Here is a 24,097-nt window from a genome sequence, read left to right as displayed (position 1 = left end):
AGCTCAGACTGCACACCAAGCCACTTATAGTTTCTATACCAATAATTTAGAAATTTATACCCCTTTGTAACTAAGCCATGTTTTACTGCCTGTGCAACATTTTCTGAATGCTGTATGAATAAAGCACATGAATCTGATCATGGGAGACTTTATAAGTACACCATTTTTAACTTACCAAATGTGTGGTATTTTCTATGCTAGGGGAAGAGGGAAACTTTGGAACTCACTTTAATAGGGCACATCTTAAGGTTTTACAGTTTATATTTCCACACTTTACTTTGTTGCATGTTTTGTGCATGCAAAATCTCTACAGTATTGGGGTTCTCTCGCCAAAGAATACTTGCCCCAAATTTGGATCCAGGAATTCTCATTTGTATATACTGATTTTTTCCCCTCGCACTGACAAATGGAATACGAATGGAATGGAATTTAGTGAATTTTCAGAGAAATTGTTTGGCAGTTACACAAGTTCTTCCAGGACAGGCTTCTTGTGATTCACTCATTGTGCAAATTTCTGGGATATGACAAAATATTTGGCAAGTGTAAAGGTGAAATTGCTCACTGCACTGATAACCAACTTGTTATATAGAAATTATCCTCCAAAGGAACAATGACTGAAAATGTCCCACAACATGTGGACTAGAAGCAGCCATTCCATCAGGTTGCAGCAGCAGGAGAGATGAGACTACAGGGCCACTCCATCAGCTCTGCTGGGAGACCAGCTCCATGTGGTTCCTCTCAACTGTTTCCACCTCAGCTGGTCATCATGAGAACTTTGCAACTTTAAGAACTGGTGCCTGAGTTTGCTTGTTGTCCTCTTCATTCCTCATCCCTTTTTCCTTTTGCATCTTGTCTTTTAGATTGAGGACAGGGGCTGTCTTATCATTACTGAGTTTATGTAAGCTGCTCTGGGAGCCTTTTCAGCTGAAGAGCAGGGTAAGAAAGAGCTTCAAATAAATAATCAAAGAGTTGCCCCCAGCATTTTGCTTTTGTGTCTTCAGGAGAAACCTGCACTCGGGATTCACCTTTTTGTCAGTCTATATTGAGACCAGTAGGCTCTGAGACATCTTCTGCAGCACAAAAATGCACATGGCTATCTAGTGAGATTTCTTTGATATGTTTTTAGATTGGATACTTGGGTAGCCTGATTCCATATTTCAGGTCCTATAAAGTGAATTCAGCATCAGAGTTTAAAATTTCGTAAACTAATATTGTACCTTTATTCTGAATGTTTGCTGTTTTCAGGATCATACATATTTATGGAGCAGGTTCTTGGACCATAACGATTAAATAAAAGTTGTATCAATTGAATATATTGCCAGAATGCAAATATAGGGAATGCACATTTTTGTTGCAACTCCAGAAACAAAAGGATATTAGCTTCACGATTAATGTCATTGCACTGTTATACATACAGGATTCACAAACACAGGTTTTTGTAGAAATTCCTAGATCCTGAGATATTTCCATATTGGAGCTAGAATATGTATAACTGGGACTATTCCTCTTTGCCAGTTTAAAAATCACAGGAGTTTCAATGTGCAAGATAGATTCGTGCTTTGCAGACAGTGCTGCTGGCCCTTCAAGCAGGGCTGTTACCACTGATCCAAATCTTATTCACTTCCTGTACAATTTGATGGAGTCCATTTCATTGGCTTTCAAAGCACCCCTATACATGTCCACTCAGAAGGAAGAGATTGAATTCAATAGGACTTACAGCCTGTGCTGTATGATAAATTTAAAGATTAACAAGGTGAAAATTAGGGATGTGCTGAATTTTCATGTTTGAACATTTTTGATGTAAAAATAGTGTTTTTAAGGGCTTGAATAACCACCAGCCTGAATCCTCAAACTCAGTTTTCACTTTTGTTTGAGGTCTGTTCACTTTTCAATCAGCTGTTTTTTTCTGCATTATTTGCTTATTTTCAATAGTAGGGGCTGTGTTCAATGAACTTTGACTAACTAACTAACTAACTAACTAACTAACTAACTAACTTAAAACTATTGATTTCACCAGGTCTACTCTGAAGAAAGGTTAGTTGGATACAACACAAGGGCTTCTTTCTGGCTATGAGATTCCAACTAATTGGAGATCAAAGAACTAGCATGACAGTGACAAAACATCACCATGTAGCCAATGGGATCTGGCTATGTGATGCCAATTCAGAGCGAGGGCAGGCAAACTGTCCTCACTCTACATGGGCAAGCATTTCCCTCCCTGTCTGCAGACCCCACAGACAAAGGATATGTGACACGCTCTATTTTTATATTACATCCTGTTTCCCTGTGAAGGAAATGTCCCTGTGGACACAGGGAACTCAGTTCAGCATCTCTTACCATGGCAAAACCCACATCGGCCTTCTTGAGTGCTGGTCCATCATTCGTCCCATCACCAGTGACAGCAACCACCTGGCGCTGGTCCCCGATAGTGCTGTCGATTATGCCTTCAAGGGCAAGAATGTGGGTTAGCTAGTAGTGAGTGAGCTATGCATTCAAATAAATACCAGTGACTTTACAGAGAAGTTTGCATCCATATATGGGTAAGACTTGCATAGATAACCTGATCTGCATATCTGGAGTTCACCGGCAGAAAATGACAACCAGACCCCATGACAGTCCTGACTCCCACCACCCCATGTTGCTCTCTCCTGCATTGACTAAGGGCAAAGAGACAGGCAATCTCTTACCTTTCACCAAGGTGTGTTTGTCGGTAGGTGACGACCGAGCCAGAACCCTCAGTTTTGGCCAGATTTTATCAAGGCGTTCTTGTTCTATCTGCAGGGCAGAGAGGCAGAGACAAGTAAGATATGGTTACCAGATTTTTTTTCAATGAATCCGGGACACTTTTTTTTTTTTTTTGGAAGCCGAGTAGCAACAGGTAGTGGGGATAGTGAGGCAAAAGGCCCTGGGCCCAAGCACACATGCTCTTCTTTTGCACCCTATAAAACACAAATGCACAGTTTTTTAAAAACTGGGCAACGGCGTGCCGCCTGCCAGTACCTCCCAAGCCTTCCCTGATCTCCTGCCCCCTTCTCCCTTTGTTATGACAGAATGGGGGAGGCTTGGGAGTCGTGAGCGGCTGGCCATTGCCCAGTTTTTTAAAAACTCTGCAAATTTATGTTTCGCAGGGTGCAAAAGAAGGGCTTTGCATCTTGCCTGGCAGAGAAACCATGTGGCTTGCGCTCCTCCTGGGCAACGGCTGGGGGCCCGCAACTCCTGAGCCTCCCCCAATCTGTCAAAACAAAGGGGTAGGGGGCAGGAGATCTGTACCACTGGACGTCCCCGGTTCACCTTCGGCAGTGGCGGCGGCAGTGAGCAGCTCCTGAAGCCAGCCAGAGCCAACTGCGCTCCGGGCTGCTGAGGCTGCTGCTGCCACGTTTCCCGGGGACAGATTTGCAAATCTGGGGATGTCTGGTAACCCTAAAGTAAGAACTACTCACTAATAAAGTGAAATGAGCTGCCTTCTATTGAGTTTGGTATTGATTGGACCAGCTGGCAGTGACCCTCCAGGGTTTGAGACAGTGTCTTCCCAGTCCTACCTGGAGTCACTAAAGACTGAACCCAGAACCCTTTTCATGCAAAGCATGTGCTCTGCTGCTGAGACCCTGGACCTTCCCAGACACGGACCACACTTACACAGTTTCTCTGAAATACTTCAGGACTAGTTCAAACAGGCATGGTAATCCTTTGATGGCTGGCAGTGCAATCTGAACCTTGATGACTGACAGCACATTCAGAAAAGACTGGACGGCCATCCATCGTGGATGCTTTAGTTGAGATTCCTGCATTGCTGGGGGTTGGACTAGATGACCCTCGGGGTCCCTTTCAACTATGCAGTTCTAGATTCTATGAAAGTGGTGTTAGGACTGCAGCCTGGAATACACCTTCCCAGGCAGAACTTTCAATGCAGTCACTGCAACACTTGTTGCAGACTGAGGCAGAAATATGGCAGTAGACTGGGTTGCACTGTTGCATATTTTATTCATTAATAGAAGGATTTATACACCACCCTTAAGTATGACCTATCAGGGCAGCTAATAATATAACAAAACAATGTAAAAGTCTGTCAAATTCAGAAGAAGAATTCAGTTCTTTTAAATGTTCCTCCCTGGGGGGAAAGGAGGTGGCAGAGCTGGGGAAACTTCCCTGTGGTTTGTTCAAAACTGAAAAAAGAAGCTTTTCCTCTTCTGGTGTGCAAAAGAGGAGGAGAATAAAAGGAACACAGGAAGCTGCCTCACTAAGTCTGACCATTGGTTTAGCTCAGTGCTGTCTGCACCAGGGAATAGAAGCCTCAGGTCTGGAGCCCACCAAACGTCTGTACCTGACCCTCAAGACTCTCTCCAGGCCACATCCTTCACCAGCCCTCACTGAGTGTTTTTGCCTGGCTGCAGTGCGTCCCTGAACTCTGACAATGCTACTTGCTCACCTGGATGGAAGATAGTGAGGGGTGTGTGAGCATGAAGAAACTGGCCAGCTGTGCAAAAGTAAAAGTCACAGTTAATACTTGCCCGACTTTTGCCTCTGGCCCTGCCCACCACTGGCATGTGGCCCTCATAAGGTTGACCAGGAGAGAATGTGAAAAAGGTCCTAGGGATCTTAGTGAACCACAAGCTTAACATGAATCAACAGCAGCAAAGAAGAAGGAGAAGGAGAAGGAGAAGGAGAAGGAGAAGGAGAAGGAGAAGGAGAAGGAGAAGGAGAAGGAGAAGGAGAAGGAGAAGGAGAAGGAGAAGAAGAAGAAGAAGAAGAAGAAGAAGAAGAAGAAGAAGAAGAAGAAGAAGAAGAAATGCTATTCTAGGTGGCATCAACAGAAGTCTAGTGCAGTGTTTCCCAAACGTTTTTGGGCAACGGCACACCTGTTTACTGAAAAAAAATCTCGCGGCACACCACCATTAAAGCCCCGCCCCGTGACGTCAGCGCGCAGCGTCACGCCGGGAGGGACGCACAAAAGTGAAAGTTTTTTCCCTCCCCCTTGCTGGGGAACCTCCAAGCTTTGGGGGTGGGAGGAGGCAGCAGAGCGAGGGACTGAGGGACGGCGGCAACTGAGGCGGCGGCGGCTGAGGCAGAGCTGGGAAGGGGGTTTCCAGGGGACACGGCAGCTCCTCGAAAGGCTTCTCTCAGCTGCGCTCAATCCGCCTCGGAGAGGATTTCCCCTCCGGTCCCATGCGTTCATTTGGGGCATCGCTCCGGCTGCTCCCTCTCCCGCCGCGCAGGAGCGATGCCTCTCTCTGGCTCTCCCTCCGCGCAGGCTGAGGGAGGGAGGGAGGGGCGCGTGTGACCCGTCTCTGCTGGGAGACCAAACCCAGCGAGGCAGAGTCGCGCGGAGGCGCCCAGGCAGCGCTGCCGGCTGCGAGGAGGAGCGCCAGGCAGCAGCAGGAGGCGCGGCCTCTCCTCGCCGCCGCCGCCCCGCCTCTCACCGCCCGACTCGCCCGCCTCCCTCCAGGCATCTCGCGGCACACGAGGCAACGTCTCACGGCACACTCGTGTGCCGCGGAACACCGGTTGGGAAACACTGGTCTAGTGACCAGATCAAGGGAAATAATAGCACGATTGTATTCTGCCTTGGTCAGACTACACCTGGAATCTTTTATTGCGTGTTTTAAAGTTATGTTTTATTATCACATTTTTGTATTGTATTGCATTGGATTGTTATAAGGTGTACATTCTTTGTTTCTTCAGCTTGTAAACCGCCTTGGCTATTGTAAGTTAGAAAGATGGTATACAAAGTAAAAAGTGATGATGATGGAATACTGTGTCCAATTCTGGGCACCACAATTTAGGAAGGATGTTTACAAGCTGGAACATGTGCAGAGGAGGGCAATCAAATGATCAATGGTCTAGAAATGAAGGCTCAAATCTGCTATCACTTTGCACTGCTATTGATAATCATAGAATCATAGAATCCAAACACTTAAAATAATTTATTCAGTCACCTCTCCCTTTTCATTGCGGATCCGCCGGTTGAACTCCTTTCCTTCTAGGCACAAGAAGTCCTCCCCTGGCTGGATGATGCCACACTTGGCAGCAATGGCCCGGGCTGTGTTTATGTTGTCTCCTGTCACCATGCGAACTGTGATGCCGGCACGTTGGCATTTGCGAATGGCATCTGGCACCTGCAAAGGAGGCACAGGGCTCATGTTGATTTTCTGCAATTCAGCATGTTTGCTGAGTGAGCGCTTGCCCCCATATTGAAACTGCTAGCTGGCTTTGTTGTAATATACAGTTATTGACTCCCTCAAATGCATGAAAGGGTTAACCTGAGCCCTGAGCTCAAGTTACCAGAGAGGATCAGTCTCTCCCCCGCCCCGTTCTTAGTCTTTTCTCTTGGTGCTTCCTGGAACAAACATGAAGCCATGTTGAGCTAACTTCTATATATTACTCAAATGAAGGAAATGGGCACAATTTTTCTTACATATGCAAGTTATTCTGCTAATTTTGCTAATCATGGGAATTCCTTCTCCAACTACTGGAAATCAGTTAGCCATTTCTCTGGCTTCTAAAATTTTAGTAGGCATTGCTAGTTATGCCTTTGCTGCTATGAGAGCTAGAAACATGATGCCCATTTTGCCTAAAAATATAAAAGCAGAAATTCTTAGGACGCTGAATTCTGCAACAAATTCTGGGTTGTTGTTGGGCCATTCAGCAGAATTGCAGCATTCATGGAGCATTAGCAAAGTTCTCCCTGGGTCCAAGTCCAACATACTATCTACTGTATCATGCAGGTGGTTGAAATCCATATTTTTGTCCTTGTTATTAGCAGGGGTCCTGTCTGTCTGAGATCTTAGAACTGGAATCAATTCTCCTCACCCAGAAAACACTCAGGATGGGCTGTGAGTCCAAAGGGACAGACAGGGATTTGTTCACAGAAAAGGCACCCTAGTTTAGCTGTTACCTCAGGCCGCACGGGATCCTCAATTCCCACCACAGCAATGCACGTCAAGTCTATTACAATATCGTTCTCACTGTCCCATTCGGGCTCCTTCCCTGCTGGGAAATCGCGGTAGGCTATGCAGATAGTCCTCAGTCCATCACATGCCATGGGCTCTATCACCTTCTTCACCATTTCATCTCGGTCACGGGGCCGGAAGGTGCGCAACTCCCCATTACTGTTGAGAATGTTTGTACACCTGGAAAAGGGGTAAAGAGGAACAGTTTACAGAGGATTATTTTCTCTGGAATATGCAGCTTTGCCACACATGATATGCAGCGGCTTGGTCCACCAGGCTCCTTATTACTTGCGCCTGAAGGGGTGCCGCAGGGTTCTGTCCTAGGCCTGTTGTTGTTCAACATCTTAATACACCACTTGGATAGAGGAATTGAGGCAATGCTCCTCAAATTTGCAGATGACCTCCAACTGGGGGCGGGATAGCTAATGCCACCAAAGACAGCATCGGGATTCAAAACAACCTTAACAGACTGGAGAACTGGACCAAAACTAACAATATGAATTGCAATATAGGGCCAAATGTAAGGTTTTACACTTAGGCAGGAATAACCAGCTGCACAAATCTAAGATGGGGAACGCTTCCACTGTGATTACTTTTGTTGGCATCCATCTGTTGCAATAGACAATGGAGTGCACCTCCAGGAGTGAAGTCAAGCCGCTGGAGAATCACAGCACCTGCTGTGGCTGCAGAGACCAGGCTCTGACTTCTGGACATTTGCAATGGTCTCACTGCCTTCTGAAGTAAGGCAGCCTTCTCAGTACAGTACCGACATCCAGTAGTCCAAAAGTGCCCTGAAATTTCCTTTTCCCCATGTGAAGACCTTTTTATTTGCCTTACTTCTTAAAATATAATTTGACACTTTTTTATGTGTCCCCTAACATCACCGCCATTAGTGTTGTATACTTCTCTGCAGCTTTCTTGTTTTAGTGAAATTTGCTCTTTTCATTGGTTTTAAATTGTGAGCAACTCTGAAAGCATTTTTGGAGTTGAAGAGCAGGGCAGAGATGCTGCCAAAGGACTGCATGATTCTGTGCATACATTATCGTGTATTCTCAAGTGTTGTTGTTATGCTGGTGCAAATTTCAGAGCTAGAATGAGCACCCAGCAGTAGCAACAACTTGTTTGGGCATCATTTAAACTCATACAAGGGAGCGAAGACTCACTTTTTAAGGACGATTTCAGAAGCGCCTTTGCTGAAGAGGCGGTAGCCGCCATCAGGCATGCAGATGACGGTGCTCATGGATTTGCGGACAGAATTAAAGGTGTAAACCTTGTAGAGCTTCTCCTCAGGGATCTGTTCACGCACAGGCTGGTAGTCACGCCGCAGGTCAAGCACAAAGCCCAGCAGTGAACACTCCGTCTTGTTGCCGACCTGGCGTGGCAAGCCCCCTTCTTTCTCTGGAGGCTGAAGGAAGCAGAGAATAAGAAAGGAGAACCTCATTCTTCAGTTCTCCAAACCTCATCCGTTTCCTCCACCTATGGGCTGAACTAAAACTTTTGGGATCCCACAACCACAGCCCTGCAACAGGCCTTGAATCTGGAGGCATATCTACACTATACATTCATACTGTGGCTTCCTCTCCGCATGGATTTTTGGGAACTGTAGTGGATTACAACTTTCTGATCAAAAGTTCTTAGTGTCCTCAAACTACAATTCCCAGGGTTACTTGGGGAGCACAAAAACAGAAATACAGCTGTGTAACCAACGTAAGTATGCAGAACGCAGGTGAGGAGAGTTGAATCCTTCCCAAATCCTCTGTCTATCTTCCTTCCCAAATCCTCTGTCTATCTTCCTTATTATTTTATTTATGTTTATGATTATCATTGCATTTATTCATTGCTTACTACATAAAATATCTCAAAGTTACTTACAATTATGAAAGTGTGTATAATACAAAAATAAAAACACATCAGAAAGAGATCAAAGAGCATTATTGCTCATCCTGCAATAACATAAAAAAGAAAAATCCTCTGCCAATCTACTAGACACTTTTTATTCTAACTGGGTTTATATCCTGTACTGGAGCCTTGCTGGAGGAAAAAATGTTTGGGAAGCAGATTGCAAGGAAGTAAACCCAAGGAATCAGGAGGGTTCAGATCCTCTCTCACTCATGCCAGACCAGCTCTGAAAACTGATATTTCTCCCTTGCTTTATAAATGACAGAGGCAAAGTAACATTTACAGTGGATCAAGAGAATATGCCAGAGTCTTCCACAACATTTATGAGTTCCACCCCTCTGAGCTGCCCTAACATTCAAATGGCACCCAAAGGTAGTATTGCAGCATCGGCCTATCTAGCCTGAGGATGCAGTGGGGCACCCCTGGTCCCCACTCACTAGTATCTTGGTGGTGTAGGCACTGTTGATGGCGATGGCGTGCACAAGCAGATCCAGATTCTTGGGTGTAAGGTTGCTGGGGTCAGGGGTCTCCCTGTAGTGAGTGTCACCCATGTAGGACTGCACAACGGTCATGCGATTGGTGGTCAAGGTGCCTGTCTTGTCAGAGCAGATGGCGGTGGCATTGCCCATGGTCTCACAGGCATCCAGGTGTCGAACCAGGTTATTGTCCTTCATCATTTTCTGCAGTCAAAGAATGAGATCAGAAGTTTAGCTGCACCCTAGTGTCTTCCTCTAAGGTGCTGAGGGGTGTGTTGAACCAGGACCTCCCACAGTCAGCTACCATCTAGGCTGTCAGCTGACCCCACAGAAGACCCCACAGTCAGCTGACATCCCAAAATATGCAGAGGTAAAGTCATCTGAAAAATGCTTCCCTTCAGCCAGCAATGCAGACTCTCTCTTGCTTTGCCTAACATCATACTAGCCCTGAACCACCTCCCTTTACATCATATATCTAATGCAGTATTTGACCTCCAGCCTCTTCTGCTTCTGTGTTATGGTTCAGCCGACACAGACCTTGAACCTGATGAGGACCAAGGGGAGCAGGACCCTCCAACGATGTTCATACTACCAATGACCCCAACAAACAAACACATCTGGACATATTTGCCCCAGGACTGGAGATACCTCACACCAGTTGCCACTCTGCCCCTTATTTCTCACCCTAGGGTCAAGGAGCAATGGAGACAGAGAGCTGGGCAGGAACTTCAGAGATGCTGCTGAAATGCTTGCACATGAGGCTGTCCAGGGGACGGGGAAGTGCAGGGAGACAACTGCTTGGACCAGGGCCTGGTGGGCCTCCAGCTCCTACACAAGCTTACAGTATGATATGCTGCATTGCTGAAGCAACAAGACCCATCTAAGCTGCAGCCTTCCTGACCTGGGGAAATGGACACTCCTATTTTCCTGACCTGTAGCTTGTTCATGACTATGCCTCCTGTCTAGCATGTCTATAGCCTTATCAAGGTCAGGCCCGGATTCTTTGGCACCTGCTGTAAGCTAGGCCCCAGGCCTGGCACTCTTCTTGACTGAATCTAACAGACATTGTACTGAGGGCAGAGCAGAAACAAAACATAGAAGGATCTAAAACACCATGCATCTAACCCCCTTTGAAGTCTACAACATCAATGCTATACCTTAATTTGTAAGAGACGACTATCAGAGGGCACTACTTTTGCCAACCTGGTATTTCAGAGACAGTCTCTCACACGAGAAGGATACCAACCCTGTGATGTATGCCAGACACTGAAAATTTGATTCTTACCTTCACAGAATAGGCTAAGGAGATAGTGACGGCCAATGGGAGGCCTTCAGGGACGGCTACGACCAGGACAGTGACACCAATAATGAAGAACTTGACAAAGTATTGCACATAGACAGGAGTGCACTCAGCCAACCATGCCTTCCCATCGATTACAAATGTCTCAATAACAAAATACAGAACCAGGATGATGACAGTGATGGCTGACATCACCAGCCCTGGCAGGAGTAAGAGAAAGAAAGAGAAACGGACAATCAGGTGTGACAATTAGACCTAAGCCTGAGTACCTGTGATCACCCACCCAGCCCAGGTTCCACACTTTAAGAATATTCTGGCTCTAAAGCCAGAACACGAGGAATTGAAACTAAGGCTGTGTACACACAACATTATATTCAATGCTCACTGAGATCTTGTTTTTTCTATCTAGTCTACACACATTCAGGACATATTGCACATTTTATGCCCCTGAAAATAGCTTTTCACAATTCCAAAAATAAAGGCTCAATGCAAATTGATTTTGCAATACACCTCACCGCTCCCATGTCCATTTGAAAATGGACGGAGTCAGTCCCAGTAATGACGGTGTATCCACACCTGCCTAACAATGTTGTGGGCATAACAAGGTCACATTTACCAATTCTTCATTCACCTGGGGCCTGTGCAGGAAGGAAAAGGTGCGGATAACCTAACTGAGGGATTTCAAGCACATTATCAAGGAATCCCCCCTACCCTTGTGGGCAGCAGGATCATTCTAGAATTTAAGTTGAGGATTAGCATGAATGATTCCATATTCAAAAAAGCTACATTTTTGCCCTACAGATAGGAAGTGTGTCCACATCCTAAGTCTCCTTTGCAAGGCCCCTTTGCACATTACTCATTCAGTCCCCAAAGCCACGTCAGGTATTTTCTGCTAAGACAAGGGTTGATAGGAGCAGGCTATCTAGAAAGGCAAAGGAATTAAAATGTTCAGAATCTTGCAAGGTGATGGGGTGGAAGAGAAAGAGGATCTTTTATATTGTTTCATTTCTAAGTTGAGCAGTGAGAAATTGGGGGCAGCCTTCACAGGTCACAGATATTTTTGGAGAACTGAGCACTGGAGACTTGTTATTTACAAATATGCAAATTGATTTATGGAGGTGCCAGAGGAAGCAAACAGGTGATCAGTGCTGCCTCGCTGCAACAACTGAGTTTTTAACCACTTTTTTTGCTACCCAAATTCAAACTACCGTATTTTTCGCTGTATAACACGCACCCGACCATAACGCGCACATAGTTTTTAGAGGAGGAAAATCCGTAGGCATGCCACCCATAGGGATTCCCTCCATAACACGCACAGACATTTCCCCTTACTTTTTAGGAGGAAAAAAGTGAGTGTTATGGTGGAAAAAATACGGTAAACACTATTCAGTTCTCTTTGTTCACAAAGTTCTTTTGACCTTCCTCAAATCGGAAAAACCTGATTTCCCACCTTCACCTTAGCGAGTTAGGTGTGATTTCCATTCTAGACAATTGAGGCAGCCAAGTGCCCATTCTCTCCTCTCAATGACCAGACCAGGCAGATCTACTATGAAACTAATGAAGCTTAAGCTCCAGGGTCCCTAATCCCTGAGGGGCCCCAGAAGTGACTTTAGTCCAGATTGCTTTTTTAAAAATGGGTCTAGTACAACTCAAATCCCAAAGTTTGAGTCTATAGTATGGATGTTGCAAAGGTGGAGGATTGTGTTAAGTTGGCTGGTCTGCTGTGGTTAATGTAACTCTTTCCCCTTTTTAGCATAGGTCAAGTCCGCTGAGATGAATAACTGCTGAGTTCATGAAAGTACTTAAGCAGATACCAAAAATCACACTCACAGAAGATTTGTGGAGATCTGCCATGGAACAACCCCATTGAAGAAGATAGCAGTGGTTACCTTGTTGCTGGTTGTGAAGCCCCCCCCCAATAGCTCAAGCTTCAGGGCCCCCAAAATGTAGGTCCCACCACCACTGGACCAGACCATGTAAGGCTTAAGGAGAGACCCATTTCTCTGCAGAGCAAAGTGGGGACTCGGTCACACAACATTACTAATTGAAAGAGATCTCAAAAATGGGGCAGGTCAATGATGGGAAAAGGCTGCGTGTCAAATTCAGCTTCCTGAGAATCTCTGTTTCTAGTCCTTGTTATGGTTATGAGGATATGCCTCAAAGTGGTCACTGCCTGATGAAACCTCAGAAGACAGAGGGGAGGCTGAATATGGTTTTCATTGCTTCTGGTTGGGGCTCCAATAACCAAGACATTTCATTTCATTGTCCCTCCCAAACATTCATAAAACCTGAAGGAATGATCAAAAGTGTAAAAAGAGAGAAATAAATCATTCAAAATAAAAGGAAATAAATCCATGCAGAACTTTTGTTCTTCTTCTTTTGTTGGGGGGGGGAGGAGAAGAGGAATTCATTTATTTTTGTCATGAAGCACAAAGTTCTATCTACATCTTGTTTCTCATCCTCTAAGAAAGGCCACCCTCCTGCTATTTCTCAACATGGGTCGCTCTGCTTGGTCCTGTGAGACGGCATCCCAACATACCTGCTTTCCCGATCTGCACAGCCAGTTTGGTGAGCTTCCCTTGCAGGACAGATTTCTCTTTTTTGGGCACACTGGCTTTCTTCTTCTCTCGCTCTTCCATCTCACCACCTTCTGCACTTTTCAGGGGTTGCATCTCCATGGCAACTGCCCCATCCTGCTTTTTGGCTGCAGAGAGAGCAAAACACTGGTTCACCCATAAGGGAAGAATATCTGTCCCACCCTACTGTCATATTAATCCTACAGCTAGGATTGACACAAAACAAAACAAAAACAAACAAACAAAAAAGCCATCCTGCTCTTGTGCTGCTAAACAGCGTCCTGAGGCACTAGAAATAAGGCACTGAAGCAGGAGCTGGGCAGCCATCTGTCAGGGGTGCTGCCATTGCACGATTCATGCATTGAGCAGAGGGTTGGATAAGATGATACAGGAAGCTGCCTTCTACCTTTGGTCCATGTAGCTCAATATTGTCTACACTGGCTGGCAGCAGCTCTCCAGGATTTCAGGCTGGAGTCTCTCTCAGCCCTACCTGGAGATGCCAGCGGGGACTGAACCTGGGACCTTCTTGCATGCTCTATCACTGAGTTACAGCCCTTCCCTTAGAGTCCTCTAATGACTTCCAAGGCCCTTTCCAACTCTAAATTCTATAGCAGATGAGGTTTTCCACATATCTCCCCCCAACCACCCCCAAATCATCAGCTGAATTTCTGTGTCACATGCTGATGTCAAGAAGGGTCTGGGTCACAGAAAAAGTGGCAGCCCCATCCCCTGACTGCTCTAGTGGGGCTCCATCCCTGGTGCCATCAGGGATGGGGAAGCCTTCCCCTTCTGGGGCCGCATCCTGGTGATGATCGGGGCCAAAGACAAAACCCCATGGGGCAACAGGTGTGACTTTGTACAATATGCCACTTTCCAGCCATGCAAAAAAGAACAGCAACACCCACCCAGGAGTCCCTGCCTCTCTCTCATACCTCCCCCCAAGCAAGCAAGAGGCAAGCAGGAGTTCATGGACACATTCAAGCAGCCAAATGCACTTGAGGAGGGGGTGCAGTAGCGAGGAGTGTGGCCTGGGGAGAGTCCTGCTGAGGGCCAGACAGAGAGGAGTGGAATGCTAGATTTGGCCCCTGGCCTGATCTTCCATTCCCCTGTTCCAGACGCTTCCTTGGGGGAAATAGGAATTTGCCTCCTCCTACGGTAAAGTCAAGTGAGGAGCTGGTTTCTTAGAGGACCAGTTTCAGATCTGTCCGCAGAAGGCAGCACACACAGGCATCCACACTGTCGCTTGTTGCCTTTCACATTTTCTCTCAACCCACAATACACCCCAGCAGTGCAAAAATATATACAGCCACTCTTGTGCAGTCTTATCACGGGAATATCTCCCATGTAGAGAAAGTGGAACTAAATGTGGTTTAATTGTCATAGCTTCTCCCAGTGAACTCTGCGAATTGTGGTTCCCTGAATGAGATCTTTCTGACAAAAATTTCAGCACCTTCATACAAAACTACAATTTCTAGAGGTTTTTTTTTAGAGGAAAGTCCTTCTAGTGCACAATTCAGGTGAACAATTCTTTACATGGTAGGTTCAAAAAAGCTTGTGCTCAGATGGACAGCACTTTCTAATACTTACATACGTGGCTATTGAACCAAGAGAAACACAGGCGTGCATGTGTGCACACACATGCACACCACTCCTATCCCTTGTGATTCTAAATACCCAACACTGTCTGACATGCCAACATGTATTTTGATAACACTCTCCCACTAGCCTTTGTACAAGATGCTTATTTCCTATGAACATAGGAGTGTCAGGTCCAATACTGGAGTTCCAAAATCTCTAAGTTTAAATTCCAGCTCAATAACTGACAAATATATGCAATCTCTGCACTTTGGTACACCCCTGTCTGTAAACAGGGAATATTTTTATTCTTTTGTAACAACTACAGGAACTTTCCTGGTTGTGTTGGCTCTGCTTATTTTGAGCAGCACATGGCAGGCCAAGGACTCTCTTAGTGTGACCAGAGGCAGAAACCCTCTTGCTTTCATAATTGCACAGAAGGAAGAATGTGGAGAGGTGCAGCTTGGCATGGAAAGGTTGGAAAAATTGTACCCGCTTGCCAACTGACTAGGATAAATACAGCTTGGCTACCTTTTATGATTTATAGGCCAGTTGCCAGAAAAACAAGGGGCAAAATCACTCTACCACTCAATCAACATTCACATGTGTGTGTTTTAAACTGTACAGCTTAGGTGAATACAAAGATTTTGTGCTGGGTTACCATCTGAAGACCTCCAAATTCAGGAACCCACTGTGAAATTGTAAGAAAATAATGTATTACATGTGTCAGAACATTTTAACAGCACGTCATTTGAATATACCACGCTTGTAATGTACTACTGTAAATCAAAGTTGTTTTGTGCAGTTATGGTGCATGTCACAAATCAGTGAGGTTTCCTGTTTGCCTTGAAATGAGAAAGTCTCAACCGCTAGACTTGTTCAGAATGTATGGGCTCAGCCCACAACTTACCCAAACCTCACTGGGCTCTGCTCCTGTCTCCATTGCAGGCTGGCTCTGGGCTTTGCTCCCCAAGTTAGCAAGCTTAGTACCCAGCTCCACCTCTCATGTATTTCAAGAGATAACAACCCTAACAGGAGCTCTGCATGCTTTTGCCTCTGGTCACACAAGGTCTTGCTTTGCTTTGTTTAAACATGTCCGTTTTCTGAATGCAAATTACATATACGGCTAGGAAATCTAGAATCAGTCTGTTAAAGCCTAGTGATGACTAACTGTTTCCACTATGGATACTACTCTAGCTTAATGTAGAACTACACGGGAGGCATTCAAAATGTGTTGGGGGAGTGTCCCGGGATTTTTACCTTTGTTCTGATTATTCTCCACTGCCCCATCCTGCTGCTTTCCTACAACAGAAGAAGGGAACGCAAACACAGGACGCTTGAGAACAGACAACACGGCACCAGCACAGAACACACAGTATGGAGACAGCATGGGCATTGACAAACAAGACATTCCACCCCATCCCACTTCGCCCCATGGAAGAAGCTGGCTAGGTGGCTTTACAAGGACATATGGGCAGGCAGAGCATCTACTGAGAAAGAAAACGGACTTAATCTGGCAGGCTCCATTTCTGAGTCAGTTGGCAGATTTCCTGCTCCACCCACTACAAAACCACGCACGTAGCCCAGGCTGGAGATCTTATTGGTTGAAGAAGTGCAGAGGGTGGGAGCTGGTTAAGGCTAACCATGATGCAGGTTACTATTAGTGCACAGTGCTCAAGGTGAGAGAGAAAAGGAAGTGGGGCAGTTTAGTGTCTGGTTAGGCTGGACTTGAACTGCACCCATTGAAAAGAAATGGGATAGCTGCAGATCCCTCTGAAAAAGAGGGGGTAGCAACTGACTCTGTCTCAACCCATAGCAAGCCCTGGATGTACATGCAGAATACATGGATATAATGAAGTGTGCATTAATACAGCAACAGATATGCATATGTTTATTGGTTATTTAAAGTGAAATGCACTGAAAAACAGCATGTTTCCTACTATATAGGATGTTTCTTGGGGAAGCCCATTAATATTGCCCTATGAGGACCTTTAGAAAGCTGGTAAAATTTGACTTATTTTGTGAGAGAATGGGAATGTGCATATGTGAACTTTTGCTACTGGTTCTGTGGTTTGGCTGTTGGAGTTGGTGCTGTTTTTGTGTGACCCAGTGTTTCCATGGAGGCAGCCACAGTCCTCCCCCCCAATACAATTCCCTCAGAGAGTGACAGAAGGTCACCAGATACTGGTATTTTTAGGGGAACTTGCTTCGTTCCACTGAAAGCAGCAGCAGCAGCAGCAGCAAGAAGATCTGTCACATCAGCTGCTCCAGAATTCTTTGCAGCTTTCTAAAGATGGGAGGGGCTTTTGGCAGAGGACCAAGGCTGGCATTGCTGGGCCCTCAGACTGGTAGGATTGTGAGTTCTAAAGTGGGCTCCGTGATCTGGTCATGATGATCCTTGATGATCCATGATGATGGCTCCCATCAGGTGAGATCCAAGCACTGCTGCTTCCTCCTCCATCCCTGCCCATATATTATAAACTGCTGCGGCTTTGACAGCATCAACTACATTCCCCGGGCTCTCCTGCCAGGCTTTCCTTTTTGGTTTTAATGGTGCTGCTTTAAAAAGGATTGATTGTGCTGCTTTTGCAGCGAGCCACCCTGGTGTGCCTCCGGCAAGTTGGATGGCAGGTAATGAACAAGCAAGCAAGCAAATAACCTAAATGGCAGCAGTGTGGGTTGTCTGTGTTGCAATCACAGCTGACAGGAGTACCCCTTCAAGGGAGCTGTGGCCTAGTGTGTGCATCTCTATGTGTGTGGAGGAATTGCTGCCTTCTAAGAATGTGCAAGGATGAAGGGGAATGCTTAGAAATGCATGTTGTCAGTGTCACATAGTGAGGTGGCAGCAGCATGCCTCTGATTGACAGCTGCTAGGAGGGCAAAGAGGACGGTGATGTTAGGGATGCTGTCCTCATGCCCTGCTTGTGAGCTTCTGAGGGGCATCTGGCTGGACATTGAGAGGAACAAGGTTGCGGAAGTAGGTGGACCTCTGGCCTGAACCAGCCATGCTCTTCTAATGTTCTCGCTGGTGGGGACATATGCGTCATGGATGCATGTCTAGCATGCATGGTTGGTCTGTCTGGGAGCGTATTCATGTATTCTGGAGACACAGATATATGCCCTTCTGCACATACCCCCCTTGTTCTCAGTTTCGGAAGTCTCTGCATTAGCGTCTAGGGGAAATGAATGAAAGAAGGGACCATGGGAAAGAGGAGGTTGGAGTGCAAGAGGAGGGGAAGTGCAACAGGGGTCAGACGTGGTGGGGATCAGGGAAAAGAAAAACAAAACATTAATAAATAAATTTTCAGGGTGAACTGACAGAACGCAGCCACCAGGGGGCCAAAAGGCCCTCTCCCAATGCTCCTTTCTGGGCTTGGTCCTGAAGGCAGGTTCAGAACCAACGAAACACAGTGCTCCAAATTCCTCCTCCCCAGAGCTGATCCAGGAGGATATGAAGGCTGATGGTAGACCTGGGTGATATTTCAGTTCAATAACAGTCTGAAACTGGTATGAAGTTCAAATTGTGATACTGGCTTCAGAATTTTTGAGCTGGCAATACATTGTGGCTCCCTAGCTGCCACCAGCACAGGGCATTTTACTCCCTGTATGTTTGCCTTTGCCCGAGCAAGCTGGGTCGGTCAGGAGGAAAGAGGCAGCCTGCTCCGCTTGGCAAAGGCCAGCACACAGGCAGGCAGGCAGGCAGGCAGGTGGAGCACCTTCTCAGGCTCTCTCTGCTGAGGCTGGGTTGCAGAGGGAGGGAGGGAGCGCGGGGGCAGGATCTCCTTTGCCCAAGCAAGTGGGCAGCCTCCTTCCCTTCCTCCTGGTTGCTCCTCTCTCCCTCCACAGCCCAGCTGCTTTTTCAGCCTTTCCCTGTGTTATTTCAGACACTGTGTTATTTCACTATATTGCAATGGTTAGCTGGTGATATATCACAATGTTGAAAACCAGATATTGCCCAGCCCTTGTTGATGCCAACAAGAGATCTGGAAGCAGGAGCAAGGACACACTCCAGCTATCCTGCTCTCTGCAGAGGTCATCCATCTGACAAAGGCCAACTCAGTTCCATGAGCAGGCCTGAACCCAAATTGGAACGGATCTATATACTACTACAGCGATACCTTGGTTCTCGAACTTAATCCATTCCGGGAGTCTGTTCAACTCCTGAAACCATTTCAAAACCAAGGCATGGCTTCCAATTGGCTGGAGGAGCTTCCTGCACTCATGCAGAAGCAGCATCAGATGTTTGGCTTCCAAAAAACGTTTGCAAACCGGAACACTTGCGTGTGGGTTTGCGGCATTCGGGAGCCGATTTGTTCGAGCCACTAAGCCATTTGGGAACCAAGGTTCCACTGTACTAACAATAACAATAACAATGATGATTTTATTATGTGTATTTCGCCCATCTGACTGGATTGCCCCAGCCACTCTGGGCAGCGTCGAATAAAATACAAAAACACAATAAAATATCAAACATTAAAAACTTCCCTCTACAGGGCTGCTTCCAGATGTCTTTTAAAAGTCAGATAGTTGTTTACTTCCTTGACATCTGATGGGAGGGTGTTCCACACGGCGGGCGCCACTACTGATCAGACCTTCTGCCTGGTTCCCTGTAGCTTAACTTCTCACAGTGAGGGAACCATCAGAAGACCCTTGGTGCTGGATCTTAGCATTTGAGCTGAATGATGGGGGTGGAGATGCTTCTTCAGGTATACAGGGTTGAGGCCATTTAGGGCTTTAAAGGTTAGCACAAGCACTCTTAAACATACTGGGAGCCAATGTAGGTTTTTGGACCAGTGTTGTAGGTTCCCATCGGCCACTCCCAGTCACCAGTCTAACATCCGCATTCTGGATTAATTGTAGTTTCTGAGTCATCTTCAAAGGTAGTCCCACATAGAATGCATTGCAGTTCAAGTGGGAGATAACCAGAACATGAACCATTCTGGTGAGACAGTCCACAGGCAGGTAGGGTCTCAGCAGGCATATTAAAAGGAGCTGGTAAGCAGCTGTCCAGAATGCAGAATTAATCTGGCCTCCATGGACAGCTGTGAGTCCAAAATGACTCCCAGGCAGTACACCTGGTTCTTTAGGGACACAGTTACCTCATTTAGGACCAGGGAGTCCCCCACACCTACTCACCCCCTGTCCCCCATAAATAGTACTTTTCAGGATTCAACCTCAATACATTGACTGCCATCCATCTTCCAACTGCCTCCAGACAGGCACACAGGACATTCACTGCCTTCACTGGTTCCAATTTAACCAAGAGATAGAGCTGGGTATCATCCACATATTGATGAACACCCAGCCTCAGCCGCCTGATGATCTCTCCCAGTGGCTTTATATAAAAAGCACAGCAGAGTGGACGGAGTCCTGAGTCACCCCACAAGTAAGCACCCAGGGGTCCAAACACTCACCCCAACACTACTTTCTGGACATGGCCCAGGAAGAAGGAGCAGAACCACTGCATAACAGTGTCCCCAGCTCCCAACCCTTCCATGTTTTTTGGGAACGATAGACCAGCAGAGTTGTTTAGCTTTTTTGGGGGGGGGGCAACAAGGATCGACAAGGAATGGCCCGTGATCGACTGGTTGGACATTCCTGGATTAAGATATGTTTATAGAATTAGGCTGCCTGTTGGAAACAGCAGAAGGAGCAGACTGGGAGGAGTGAAAAGATTTCATCCTATAGAGCTACTTTCCTTGAAAACTGGAACCTTGTTGTGCTGGGAGTGATTGAGTGGAGTTACTTCAGTGTTTCTACACCTTATGTGGGTCTGAGGTAGTTAATGAGTTGAACCCTTCTTGTACTGAAGGCCCAACAATAAAGAGACAAACGCCGAAGGCTTTGAGTCATGACCAGTCTCTTTTCTGAATCAGACTCCAAAAATGATGAGCCATAATTCGGCAGATGAGTCAACAATGTTGAGCAAGAGTGCCGAGTCAAATGCAATTACACTGTGATGCCCTTTAGATGTTCTTCTGGCTGTGTGGGAGTCACTTATCCATGTGCAACTGAGAGAACATTTAAATGGCCCAATCACATGGGCCTTTCCCATGGAATCAGCAAACCCTCTCCTGCTCCAGGTGCAGCACCTTTTCTGTGCGAAGGACCCTCGTAGTTTACCTCTGTGCATGTGACTGGGCTATTTAAATGCTCCCAGTTGCATGAGGAGCTGCCTATGAATAAGCAGCTCCTATGTCGCTACAAGAACATTGAAAGGACGCTTGTGCCAAAGGACAGCTGGTTGGGACTGTTTTACGTCAGGGAAAAGAGGTGACCTGCACCTGCACCTGGATCTGGATCAATAGGGCAAAGGGATGATGGGAAAATGGAGAGGAGGGCTGGCAGTAGAGCTGGCTGGTCAAGCATTTCTGCTTCAATTTTTGATTTCCTTTTTTTAAAAAAAACGCAAGTTCTTGTGAAAGTTCATCAGTATTTTAGTGTGGATTTCTTCAAATATACACATTTTTGTGTATATTTTTGCCTAATATGTAGGAACTAGGTAAGCTGAAGAGAGGCGCAGACTGCCAAGAAGTGAAGGATGTTAGACAAAAGCAGGAATGATGAGCAAGGTCTGTAACAGCTGTGTCTGGTTTCACAGATGGAGAAGTCACAGGAAAAGGTAGTAGGGACTGAAAGAGGCAAGATCCAGTCCAGCTAGGGAAGGTGGTAAAGTGAGGGACAGAGCCAGAAAAGCTGGTGGGCCCAGGAGATTTAATGAGCCCAACAGAGGTGCAGTTCTGTCTCCGCCCTCAAGTTTGAGCCTGCTCTCCACCACTGTAAGAAACCCCCTAAAGTGCTATCCAGGAACAACAGGTCAACATCTACAGCCCGCAAAATACTTATTTGGTATCCAGTGCTACTGAGCCCATACCAATGATGCTGAGTTATAGTATGTGGCAAACATGTTTAATAGTTAAACAGCCGATTCAGGGAAAGATCTGGGTAGCAATATAGTACTGTGTGAGATACTGACTCTGTCCACATTCTACCTTTGCAGCACTTTAGAATCACATTATTTCCCTCAAATAATTCTGGGCATTGTAGTTTGTTAAGGGCTGGAAATTGTTTGTGAAAGGTAAACGACAGTGCCCAGAATTCTTTAGGGAAGGAATGCCTGAAGGCACAGAACTGCTTGTATAACCAAGGACAGCAGGATGATGCTAAACTTGAGGGCACTTGAATGAATTTGATGACCTTGAAGGCAATATCTAAGTAGTGAGGTCCTATTATGTTGTAACCATGATTGTGTGCATTGACTTAATACTACACAGATGAGAGACATTGTGGACAAAAGCTGGCCAATTTTGAAAACATTGTTGAAAGACGGACCCGAGAGAGACTGATCATGTCACTCTTGCATTGGTAAACAAATGGCTGACCTGAACATGAAGACTTGAAATGTGTCACAAAGGCTACAGATATGCACTGGGGAATGGCTTACCTACGCCAGAGGGAATACCTTACCTTTTTTGTCTTTCTTTTCCTCCTCTTCTCCACCAGCACCCAGCAAAGTGAAGATAATCCCAGTCTGTGAGTTGACCCCAACGGCTGTAACAACCATTCGCCCAGAGCCTTCCATGACGTGGGTGCCTGGGAAAACAAAGGGAGAGTCAGTAGGGTATCAGAAGAAAGTTGGAAACCAAGCCAGGAGCAGAAGGCTCAGATCACTTGGAGTCACTACAAGATCCCATAGTCCAGTGGCTATTCAACTGTGCCCTGGGGAACACTGTGGTTCCGTGGAAGCTTAACAGGAATTTCTTGATGAGAAGACCAATAAAGGCAAACAACTCCCCTGAAAGCTAATTTGCCAGCCACTAACAATTTTCCTTCATGATCTGCAGCCACAGGAAAGTACTGGGTGATTTTTAGGTACATGATGTTTATGTGGGACATTGGTGAGCCTGAAAGTTCTGGCCAACACTCTGCATATGCCCCCTAGACCACCCTCCAGGATCTTTTGTAAATGTTCACGGGTGTTTTGACAGACAAAATGAGGTGCAGAAGGTTTATGGAAGGTGGAAATTTTGAAATCCATGCGATGGTAGCCTACTAAGTGTTGCTCTGAGTAGACCAATTGAAATGAACAAACCTAACTTAGCAAGAGTCATTCATTTCAGTGGGTCTGTTCTGAGTAAAACTTAGTTGAATACCACCCCACAGTTGAGTAAATGATCACTTGAGTAGCCCCACTTCTCCCAGCTTCTGCCCAATGTTGTACAGGAATTATGGGACTTGGGTGCCAACTGTAGTAGATGGATGAGGAGGAAGATTGTCAGGGTCCTCAAGCAGTGTGAGGTGCCTCCAGCCCCATATTTCATGAAAGGAGGTGGCAAAAATGCAATTTAGTAGACTAGTAAACATAATGGGCCTTGGTGCTAGCTTGGTGCTTGCAAGGTGCTAGCTTGCAAGGGTGATTGGGGGCCCCTATGTCATGTGTGTGATGTTGTGATGTCCCAGTGTTGCACATGTGACGTCAAGATGTTGGGAGGAATCAGAGATGGGTGGGCTTTGGGAAGGTGGTGGGAGGGCTCTTGGACATTGTCGGAGAATGGCGCCTCCCTCCCTAAGCTGGGCAGAAGCTTCCGGGCTTTGGGAAGGGGGCGCCAGGCCTGTGACAGGATGCTGGAGCCCTCCTTCCTCCTTCCCAAAGCTCTGTGCTTTTGGGACTTCGGGGTGGGGATGGCAGTGGCTTCTTTCTCCTCCATGGCCATCTCTGGATGTGTCCTTCTCCCTCCCTTTCACTGTGCTAGGCTTTAGTCTCTCTGCTCTCTCTCCAAATTTCAACTCTCCATAGAATCTTCTCTAGCTCTCTCCCAGCCTCTTCAGAATCTCCTCCAAACCCTCCAGGCTCCTGTAGTAGCTCCTGCAACAGCTCCCAACATGCTTCAGATGTGCTACTGCAAGCTAAATGGTTTAGGATCAGCAGAGAGAGCCTTCTAAGCTACTGAATAGCAACAACAACAATTTATTTATTGGTACCCTGCCATCTGACTGGGTTGCTCCAACTACTCTGGGTGGCTTCCAACAAATATAAAAGCATAAGAAAACATCCCTTCTCACAGAGGTCCATACATCTGGCCCCTTCATTGTATAGCTTTTGCCATACGCTGAAGACCGCACCCTATTATTTCAATAATAAATTGTTTTAACTTATTTTAATATTGTGTTTTTCAATTGTTGTAACACACCCTTATGGTGAAGGCCGAGTAATAAATCTAATAAATAATAATAATAAGTTGCATTTTGCAGTTGCACTTTGTTTTAAAATATTGTTGCAAGGGTGACTGTCACACTTATTGTGAACGGAGTATGGTTTTGCAA

General features: G+C 46.2%; 1 protein-coding gene across 9 annotated transcripts in view; it reads right to left on the bottom strand.

The window, feature by feature from the left end:
- Positions 1-24,097, bottom strand: part of ATP2B3 (ATPase plasma membrane Ca2+ transporting 3) — a 120,481-nt gene that overhangs the window by 31,797 nt on the left and 64,587 nt on the right. For 5 of the 9 annotated variants that reach the window (XR_014163923.1, XM_081893821.1, XM_081893818.1 and 2 more), the window contains 11 exons: positions 22,241-22,366; positions 17,908-17,946; positions 16,034-16,075; positions 13,162-13,326; positions 10,608-10,822; positions 9,284-9,526; positions 8,111-8,352; positions 6,893-7,127; positions 5,934-6,113; positions 2,688-2,775; positions 2,338-2,444 (listed from right to left, as the gene is read on the bottom strand). Coding sequence is in view for 8 of the 9 variants with exons in the window: in XM_081893821.1 (XP_081749947.1) it covers positions 2,338-2,444; positions 2,688-2,775; positions 5,934-6,113; positions 6,893-7,127; positions 8,111-8,352; positions 9,284-9,526; positions 10,608-10,822; positions 13,162-13,326; positions 16,034-16,075; positions 17,908-17,946; positions 22,241-22,366 (1,682 nt within the window). In the remaining variant the exon portion in view is untranslated. The remainder of the gene's footprint in view (positions 1-2,337; positions 2,445-2,687; positions 2,776-5,933; positions 6,114-6,892; positions 7,128-8,110; positions 8,353-9,283; positions 9,527-10,607; positions 10,823-13,161; positions 13,327-16,033; positions 16,076-17,907; positions 17,947-22,240; positions 22,367-24,097) is intronic. The other 4 variants (XM_081893819.1, XM_081893816.1, XM_081893817.1 and 1 more) reach the window with 2 other exon arrangements.

The sequence above is a fragment of the Podarcis melisellensis genome (genome assembly GCF_964234715.1).
Source record: "Podarcis melisellensis genome assembly, chromosome: 17".
NCBI classification, from domain to species: Eukaryota; Metazoa; Chordata; class Lepidosauria; order Squamata; family Lacertidae; genus Podarcis; species Podarcis melisellensis.
The sequence above is the reverse complement of the archived record's forward strand: the minus strand, read 5'-3'. Positions and strand labels throughout refer to the sequence as shown.